General features: G+C 40.3%; 1 protein-coding gene across 1 annotated transcript; it reads left to right on the top strand.

The window, feature by feature from the left end:
• The first annotated feature begins 291 nt into the window (after positions 1-291).
• On the top strand, positions 292-8,879 carry mettl14 (methyltransferase 14, N6-adenosine-methyltransferase non-catalytic subunit). The gene is made up of 11 exons (XM_008298512.1): positions 292-495; positions 975-1,063; positions 1,379-1,466; positions 2,449-2,526; positions 4,988-5,075; positions 5,173-5,263; positions 5,398-5,539; positions 6,382-6,474; positions 7,691-7,807; positions 8,030-8,240; positions 8,339-8,879. The coding sequence occupies exons 1-11, from the start codon at positions 430-432 to the stop codon at positions 8,644-8,646; spliced, it is 1,371 nt and encodes a 456-aa protein (XP_008296734.1). The 5' UTR covers positions 292-429; the 3' UTR covers positions 8,647-8,879.
• The last annotated feature ends 1,348 nt before the right edge of the window (positions 8,880-10,227 follow it).

Below are 10,227 nucleotides of genomic sequence, written 5' to 3' on the forward strand. Positions count from 1 at the left end.
ATGACATCATCACGCTGCGTCCATTCATCAGCAACATGTCCACATTTGTTTACACCGGCATGCGCCGAAACTCACCCAGGTGGTCGGAGTTAGAGTGCGGTAAATCAGCGCACATTCTCCAGTTGATCCATTTCTTTTTAATACGTCCATGGTTGACTGGTGACAACCGGAGAGCCAAGAATGTCGAAAATTTGGAAGCCTAAGTGTCTTTGATACATCTTTTTAACCAAATGCACCTATAGGCGGGCAATGAATCGAATGTCTCCAACTGGAGTATGCCGGTGTACATAACGAGTACACCCATTGTGGGTTTTAGCGGCTACCTACATTAGCCGATGCTTTGCTACCGTTAAAGCTAGCTGTTAGGTTTGTATGAAATACTTTTATGTGTCACCGACCGAGTGTGTTTATTAATTCACAAGGGAAGAAATGAACAGTCGTCTTCAAGAGATCCGTGAGAGACAAAAACTGAGGCGGCAGCTGTTAGCTCAACAGGCAAGTAAACAGTGAGCGCCCAGTTGTTAGCATGTAGCTATCTATCAACTTAACCAGTCTGCGCGTATAGTTCCAATAAAAACCTGTAGAGCTGCAAGATACGTCAATGTTTATGATGTGCTTTCCCGAGATAAATAGTTGTGTAGTATAGACACAGCTGTGGATGCACACTTAGCTTTCAGACCTCCATCAAATTCTTCCTCTGGTCGCCCTCGAGTGGACTCCTGTAGAAATAGTTTTGCTGCAAATGTAAATGAAAGCATCAACATGTTGAAGATATCTAAGCCATTGCAGCTGACCATAGCAAATTAATTGTAGTAAAAAAAAATAAATGGAACCACGTAACAGCAGTATAAAACACCGATAGGCAATGCATAAAGATACACTAGATGAATTTAGGAAAGTTTTGTTTCCCATTACATGATTAATTTACTTTGAAAGTATCTGACTCTACCATTTTATTTCTTGTCTAACTACAGTTGGGAGCTGAAAGTGCAGACAGTATTGGAGCTGTCCTCAACAGTAAAGATGAACTCAAAGAGATAGAGGAGACGCGAGAAACATGCAGGTAAGATGTAATTCAGTCCCTAGAAACAGAATCCAGGGTAGACAGGTTTGTATTAACAGAAAGAAGCAAGGCAGGGTGCAGGGGAAAGCAGGAGAGTAAAACCTGAACACAGAAAGTCACTGATGCTCGGGGAGGCTCTTTCTGTTATTTCATTGCATTCAAAATTTCCCCCGCTTTTATCTTTAAAATGCTTCTGCAAACATTAGTCTTTTTGCAGGGCCATGGTATCTCCTCATTGTCTGTGCCGATGGTTAATTTTGTGCTTTAGTAAGACCGCAATTGTAAAAATGAGTTTAAGATGTTTGCATTTTGCAGGGCTTCATATGATAGCTCAGCCGCCCCTTCCAAAAGAAAGGCACAGACAGAGGGAGAGGACACAGAGGAAGACGTGGAAGAACAAAAGGTGAGTGTAATCAACAATTTCCCTGAGGTTTACACCGAAGGGATCAATAAAGTTTTATTCTATTCTATTCTATTTATTCTAATCACATATGTGTGAGATTTATGAATCTAAAGCAGTTAAAAAAAAGCTTTTCCCTTAACAAACAAAGACAAACCTGATTTTAGGAGCACTTTTTTAGGCAAATGTTACAAATTGATTTGCAGCAAGTCAACACACAACTTAAAAAAAAAGGAAAAGTTGTTGATGAAGGAGTGTTTTAGAAGTTGACACTCACTGAACAACCGTTCTAAGGAGGCAGTTCCACAGCCTCAGGGAATGGAAGTGAACAATAGTGTGTTCTGGACAAGGAATTTGGCAATTAGCCGCCACTTAAGTAGTCCTAAAGCTATGTATTGTTCCTAATTATTAGTTTCTAAGATTGGACAGAGGACAATTTAAATACCTGCACATTGTTTGGCTAATGTCTTCTCTGCAAGTCATTGTTTTTAGCTATGCTGCGTTGGGCCATTTAAGGGACACTATAAAATGCAAATTACTGAAGAATCAGGTGGAAATATTAGACCATTTCATTTTAATAGATATTTAACTAACTTTTCAGAGATTACCCCTTTGAACTGCAGTGACCGGTACGATAAATTGTATTAAATATTTGAGCATGGTGTCAAATGGATTAATTTAGATGTGTCAATTTAAGTATTCGGTCATATTAGGAAGTATGAGGTTCACTTATAGGTGACTTTAGCATGAATATGTCGAGGGAAAATGCTAATGCCCCCGGTTTCCCAGGTGACTGATTTACTATGCTGTATGTATTTATTTGTTTGTTAACCTAACATTTAAGTTCGTTAGTTAGTATGTGTTGTAACTTTATCATGATTGTAACTCCACTCATATTTATTTATGATCAAATAACATTACACTGTATTCATCTACTGACCAATGACCGAAAATAAAAATCTCATTGTGCTTTCTTGTATATTAGGATGAGGTGGAAGTGCAGCAGCCAGATGAAAGCAACCCATATGAGGAGGTGTACAAGGACTCAAGTACTTTCCTTAAGGTTGGCAAACTCTGTTTTTTTTGCACACACGCAACCTCACTTTCATTGTTTCTGTCAGTAATTAGGTTTCTGTAGCTTGACAAGCATTGTTTTTTGAGATGTGAGATGTGTTTCTATTGCTTCATTAAGGGAGACTGGTTTCCTGAAAATAAAGACTGAAACCAAACATTTTAAAACATTGGACAAGTGACTATTGTTTTTGAAATGCAAGTTGTTTGCTATGTCCTGACTAAATATCTACAGGAGGATAGCAGGAAGAGGAACATGATAATCATACAATGCCACATCAGAAGTCACATCAATATCTGTCAACACATCCTGGTTATACAATCACTATTACCTGTATCGGCCAAAGCAATTACTTTCGGTGAACATGTTCTTGTATTAAATTACAAGCCACTGAATTTTAGATGACTTTGACGCAAGATGCTAATTACGGTGAAATCTAGATTCACCATTTCTAAAATGTTCCAAATGTACTTGGTGGTCAGATGATGTAGTGCAGTGTGACATTTGGCTTACTTAAAAGACTAAAAACAGCCCAAGCCGTCAGATAAATATCTTGCTTTGTCATTGTCAGATTTTAAGCGATAAACAGCCCATTATAACTCAGACCAGTGAGCCATGAGATGAACAAGGCGTGAAACTGGATGGACAAGTTTTGTTTGGCAGGTGGACTCTATACCTTTGAATGCCTAAGCATAATTAGTAGGATGTTGACATGATTCACTTGGCATCAACCTATAATGTCACACAGTATTAAGTTTCACTGCAATTGTAACTAGTCATGCATCAACAATTGGAGGAGAGACTTCTTGCACTAATATAGGTTGGCAATGGGGTTAGGTGAAATAAGTGATTCATAAAACAATCAAGGGCTGCAAGGTGGAGCTGTGGTCAGTACCGTTCACCGGTTCGCGTCCCGGTGGGGGCACCGGAATCTTTCTGCGTGGAGTTTGCATGTTCTCCCCGTGCAGTGTGGGTTCTCTCCGGGTTCTCCGGCTTCCTCCCACACAGTCCAAAAACATGTTGAAGTTAATTGGTGATTCTAAATTGTCCATAGGCATGAATGTGAGTGTGCTTGGTTGTCTGTCTCTAAGTGTAGGCCTGTGATAGACTGGTGACCTGTCCAGGGTGTCCCCTGCCTTCGCCTTGAGTCAGCTGGGATAGGCTCCAGCTCCTCCGCGACCCTAGTGAGGATTAAGCGGTGTATAGATAATGTATGGATGGATGAAAGAATCAAAGTTTGTATCATTTACAATTCTGAATAAATCCAGAAATGCCAGGAATTATTTTTTGTATATGTTCTCAGCCACATGGACATAATGAAGCACCGGCATGATGTGCAGGTTTCACATACTAAAGTTACCTTATACTTAATTTGAACAGAATTCAAACTTTTGAGCCAGTTTTAGATTTATGTCTCAATATTCAGCTTTGCAAGATGAAGATGAATTGTCTTTTGAATATTTTGTAGTTTACCAATTCACTGCAGACATCAACCAGCTCAGTGGAGCGAAAAAAAAACTCTCCCTTTCTTTAATTGGTTCAGTCACAAATGACCTGCACTCATGTGGCAATTGTCTAACAATACATTTCACCCCTGCTGCAGACATGAGGTTAAACAGTAACAATACAGCAGAGCACATAGCCCAAACAGAAAGTGTCCCTGTATCTGTTTGTTTATTCAAGAATTGTTTTGACTCAGAATAAGCAAACAGAATCGAATAATATTATAAGACTGCCAAATATTTCCACCTCCAAATTACATTTCACGTGATCTGTTTTTATAAATAGTCTGTCGAGAATGCATTATGTCAGTCAAAGATCAAATCAGGGATCATTCATGCTGTGATAAATAGGAATCAGCTTTGCAAAGTTAGAGTAATGTCGAAAGGATTACGACTGTTGATGTCATCTTGGTGACAAAAGACAAATGACTTTTTCTGTCATGTGGTTCTGAAAATGTTTTCTCAGTTGTACACATCAAATTATTAATAAAAAAGTATATCTGCATAAAAACATAAATTTTTTATGCAGATATATTTTTCTAATTACCGTAATTACTTCCTGCTTCTACTCTGTCCCTCTTATTGTCCATCCATCCATTATCTATGCACCGTTTAATCCTCACTAGGGTCACAGGGGGGCTGGAGTCTATCCCACCCTGGACAGGTCACCAGTCTATCGCCGGGCTACACTTAGAGACAGACAATCAATCACACTCACATTCACAGCTACGGACAATTAGAATCACCAATTAACCTCCACGTGTTTTTGGACCTTGTGGGACCCGGAGAGAACCCATGTTGCATGGGGAGAACATGCACACTCCACGCAGAAGGATCCCGGTGCCCCCACCGGGACGCGAACCGGCCTTCTTGCTGCGAGGCAACAGTGCTACCAACTGCCCCACCTTGCAGCCCTCCCTCTTATTGTCTCTTATTTAATTTATTTGCAGGGTACCCAGAGTTTAAACCCTCACAATGACTACTGTCAGCACTTTGTGGACACGGGACACAGGCCACAAAACTTCATCAGAGATGTTGGTGAGTGTACTCTTGTTTGCATGAGTGCTTATATACAGGAGTGCTTATGTACATGTGTGCTTGTGTGTGGATTTGACTTCTGTCTTCTCTGGTTAAGGCTTGGCTGACCGATTTGAAGAATACCCTAAACTCCGAGAGCTGATCAGACTGAAGGATGAACTCATCTCCACCACCAACATCCCTCCCATGTATGCTAAACGATTCCACAAATTTTAATATTTCCCAGATTGTCAGTGTAATTGTGAATTATTTGAATGAAGACAACACCAGTATTTTCAAGTTGGCATCAACACTTTTGAAAAACTTTATTGTGTGTGTTTAGGTATCTCCAGGCTGACCCAGAGCACTTTGACCTTCAAGATTTGAAGTGCAAATTTGACGTGATTCTGCTTGAGCCTCCTTTAGAGGAATACTACAGAGAATCAGGCATCAGCCACACGGAACGTTTCTGGACATGGGATGATGTATGTACTCGTCTTTGGCTGGTTTGCTTTTACCAGAATATACCTGTAGACTGCCTTGCGGGCTATAACAAAGAAGGGGGATGCACATCAGACTTATCAATAAATAAAATTGATTAGTGTAAGAAATTAAGTGAGGTGTAAAACTCACAGACCTCTCAGCATATTGCAATTCAACTGAAAACTAGACTTCTGCACGTCCTTGTGACTTGTTTTTTTAGGTGTTAGAAAATCTAGCCCATGATGGGAGATCTTCAGTAATAACAGGATTTTTCACTGATCAAACAAGATAATATAAATGCCAATAAAGTCCCCAGTGAGAACAGGATGTGATGGTGCAAAGGATTCGATGGTGGACTTTTGTTCAAGATACGGAGGCTTGAATCCCAGGTGATGATGTGGTCATGTGATGGGAAGGAAAAAGTGCAGGAGGAGGGCTGTGTATTTTCAAATTTGCAATGTATTCTTTCTCTTCTCTTTTCTTTTTTTTCCCTTGTTCCTCCTACCTGCTTCTTTTCTTCTTCCTTTATATCTCTTTTCTTCTCTCTCTACTTTTCTCTCTTTTTTTTTTTTTTTAGAAAGAAAGAACAAGAGGATAGAGACAGACACCTATTGGTCACATTTGCATCTCAGACTAGATCAGATCTCTCCTGGCAAAGAAAGCAGCCACTTCCTCTTCTCTTATTGCCTTTTACTCCTTTCCTCGGGTCCGCTTCATCTTCCCCTCTCGTCTTTTCAGTTTTCTCAGGTCTGCGTGATGAAGATGTATAAAAATGTATAAATGCCACATGTTGGCGTCATAAACACTCACTCCTCTTTTCATTCTCTGCTCTTTGTTACTAAAGATCATGAGACTGGAGATTGAGGAGATATCAGCTCTACGTTCCTTTGTCTTTCTCTGGTGTGGCTCTGGTGAAGGACTGGACTTGGGAAGAATGGTAACACATCATTCAGTCAAAATAAACCTACATGGAAACTCTGTTTCCAAAATTGATCAGATTATCTTTACTTGTTCTTTGTTGGCAATCTAAGGGTGTGAAAATATTTTTCATGTCTTGCTAGACTCTAATTCTTTGAGTCACCTGGAAAACGTCTCGGTTCAGTGTGCATCTGATATCTGAGTTAGGCAACAGTGATGTTGGGAAAGTAGGCTTAAGTGTTCTCAGCTACCTCTCAAGTATGTGTCTTCATACCTGGGCTATTCAAGGCTTAACAACCCCTAAGCTGAGACTCCCTGGTTCATGTCAAGCAAGAAGTTAAAGAGTATTGTTGTTTTCATTACATAGTTTTCTGCTGTTGATGCGACGTATGTCCTTTTGAGCTCGTCAGTAACACTGAGTCACAGTGTGGGCCTTTGTGTTGGTGTCAGAGAATATTTCGTCGTATTGTGCCAGAGCATGTTGTTTCTACTACGTGCTCTTTCTCCAGCAACTTTGCGTTTCACGTTAAGAATGCAGACAAGCTTTTCTTTGTCTGTCCATTCATTTGCAACAAGAGAAAGGCTCATTCAGCTCAATATTCCTATTTTTATTCACAAGCAAATGCAATTTTTGCATTTTAGCTTGTTTAAGCTAGAGACGGAATGAGAATATGTTTGACAGCTGACAGAGTAGTTGGAGGATTTTTGATGTAATCTAAGAAATGTCTTTTTTGCAAGTGCCTTTATAAACGGCAACAAAAATCTAGGTGTGGACAAACTTTAAGAATAACAGATTGAAAGTCAACAATGTGCATTTGTCTGCACTGGCTTCTCAACTGTTCTATCAAAAGCATTTCAACTGTTATACAGAACCAGTAACCAGTCAAACTGGTATAAAGCCACAGCATGATGTTTACTCAAAAACTTGACTGAAAGAAAATTACAGACAATGTTGGTTGTAGAACCTCAGAGTAGGCCATGGGTACTTTCAGATGTTCTCAAAAACTTTAGATTTTGTAGTTGAATTCACATTATCTAAGATTTGCTATTTGTTGTGAAATACAGTACATGGGTAGTCCTTACTGTGGAGAGGTTGTGTTCATGTTTCATTAATGCAGTCATCTCAGATTATTCAAATAACCCTGCCAGCATTAACAGCACTAAATCCAGTGCTTGTTTAGCCCATGTCGTGCATCAGTCTATTATAGTACTTACCCCTATTATGCTACTTTCAGTGTTTGAGAAAGTGGGGCTTTAGGAGGTGCGAAGATATCTGTTGGATCAAGACAAACAAGAATAACCCAGGAAAGACCAAGGCACTCGACCCAAAAGCAGTATTCCAGAGGACCAAGGTACAGTATGAACACTGCAGACAGACAGACACAGCAAAAATGCCACATTTATGTTCATATATCATACGCTTTTCTGGTCTTTTTTTTTCTTCTTGAAAATCTGTAGATGTTAGATGCACAGTTGAAAGTTTACAAGACTCATCCACAAAGCATAAACTTTAAATGTAACTCGTATTAATCGTACAGAATGATGCATAGTGACATAAAACACATTCCTTCCAGGAACACTGCTTGATGGGAATCAAAGGAACAGTGCGTAGGAGTACTGATGGTGACTTCATTCACGCTAATGTGGACATCGACTTGATCATCACTGAAGAGCCTGAGATGGGGAATGTAGAGAAACCCGTAGAGATCTTCCACATTATTGAGCACTTCTGTTTGGGCCGCAGGAGGCTGCACCTGTTTGGCCGAGACTCAACCATCAGACCAGGTGAGATGGACGTGCTCTTTGCTTGACAAAACAGATTTACCAGGCGAATTCAGGTGATAACAGCATGTTTACTTTCTTTATCGTCTTTTATTTTGTAGGCTGGTTGACAGTGGGCCCTACTTTAACAAATACCAACTTTAACCCAGAGACCTACGCCTCGCATTTTGCTTTGCCCAACTCCCATCTGTCTGGCTGCACTGAGGAAATCGAGAGGCTGCGGCCCAAATCTCCCCCCGCTAAACTGAAGTCAGACCGTGGTGGCGGAGCACCCAGAGGGGGACGTGGTGGGCCGAACGCCGGAAGAGGTGGAGACAGAGGCAGAGAAAGAAACCGACCAAATTTCCGTGGGGACAGAGGAGGGTTCAGGGGCAGGGGAGGACCACACAGGGGCTTTCCACCTCGCTAGAGAAACAGAACTCCCACCAGACTGATGTTAGGAATTCCTATGTGTATTACCTGCAAACACAAGCTTATTTGTAACACAGGTGGTAACATTAGTACGTGGCAGCGGAGAGGTCAGAAAGTGTGGTAAATGTTTTGTTTTTTGTTTTTTTCAATATCATTCTGGTTTGTTTATATTTTTTCACGGCTATACGTTAGATTGAATGGGTATTGCCTAAATAAACTTCCTTTTCACAATTTGTGTGTTGTGTTAATGTTGAGAAACACAAGAGCAACAAATCTATTCAAAATGAATGAAAAATATAAATTCAACATGCAGCCCCATCTGCTGTCATTTAAAAAAAAAGAAAAGAAAAAAAGAATGCACCTGCTTGCCATTTACTGTAAATGGAATGCTGGTATGCAGCCTATGGGCTCCACCCAGGTTCACTTCCAGTAAACGTACTTAATGTCAGTAAAGTATCTGCATTAGCTCTGTTAACGCTGATTGGCTCTTCTCTTCTGTTCATGCTCTTTCTGCATGCTGCCCAGCATGTCTGAGGAATGATTATCAAGAAAAGGAGTGGTACCATTTGAGGAATGCGATACGTCTTCTTAAGATGCTGCTTCAGTGTTCGCTCTCCTTTGGAGTGATGTGTTGCTTAACAGCTAACACCCCCTCCCCAAAGGCAGAGACTGTATAGTTGTCATAAGTTATCTTTTTGCTATATGTACCTGTTGGTCTAGTTCAAATATTTTAAGCATGTCATGAGGAATGACACCCTGAATGAGTCTTTTGGATAGGTTGATGTTAAATGTGGTGCACACAGTAACACCTGAAGAACGATTCAATAAGTTAGTATCAGTAAATGATGCTGCATTTCGTATTTACGTCAACATACCACTGAGGCTAATTAAAGCCTCAAAGAGCTTGTGCTGCCTATCTCCTGACTGATAACTCGCTGTTCGTGACGGCCGGTGAGATAAGCAACGTGCCATGGGCGTTAGTCTTGTTTAGCCTTTTGTTAAACATTTTTTCTTCACACCTTTGCTTTTTTCCCCCCCTTATTGACAGTAACTTTGGTGAACTGAAGACATTTTCCAGAACTGCTAACTCCACTTTCATACCACAGTAACTGTCGAGCCGTTGTGGTGCGCAAAATGGACTTTGGCTCCCAACTTGTCACTGGTTTAATATATTATTCCTCCAAGCTATGTAGGAATTGTATCGCTGGTGAGCTTTCAGATCAGGTCATATCTCACAATACTGGGAAAGAAAATTCTGTAGAAACACACTTTACACTTATTCTTGTCATTCAGTTCGAACAATGTTGCTCCCAGTTTTATGTTATTTCAATACTGTGAACCAAATCTGCTGTAACAATATGAACGGCCAACTGTAACATTAGACTATAATTTGTTGTCCTTCACTGAACAGACAGAAAGGATCCCACTGCAACACTCGGATACAATGGATAAATGGAGTATAGCATTAATTTACACACACAGACAAACAGGAATTTGTCAACCAAGTTCAATGCGGTAGAGCTAGTGTTTATTAGCCAATCAGTACGACCAATTGCAAACATCCACAGGTGTAGAAGCT

The sequence above is a fragment of the Stegastes partitus genome, unplaced genomic scaffold, assembly GCF_000690725.1.
Source record: "Stegastes partitus isolate 25-593 unplaced genomic scaffold, Stegastes_partitus-1.0.2 Scaffold29, whole genome shotgun sequence".
NCBI lineage: Eukaryota > Metazoa > Chordata > Actinopteri > Pomacentridae > Stegastes > Stegastes partitus.

Bases quoted from the DNA above. Each gene is read 5' to 3' on its own strand.
- mettl14 (XM_008298512.1), top strand. From the start codon at position 430: ATGAACAGTCGTCTTCAAGAGATCCGTGAGAGACAAAAACTGAGGCGG. The intron at 1,467-2,448 runs GTGAGTGTAATC...CTTGTATATTAG, and splicing joins AAGACGTGGAAGAACAAAAG to GATGAGGTGGAAGTGCAGCA. The intron at 5,540-6,381 runs GTATGTACTCGT...TTGTTACTAAAG, and splicing joins GTTTCTGGACATGGGATGAT to ATCATGAGACTGGAGATTGA.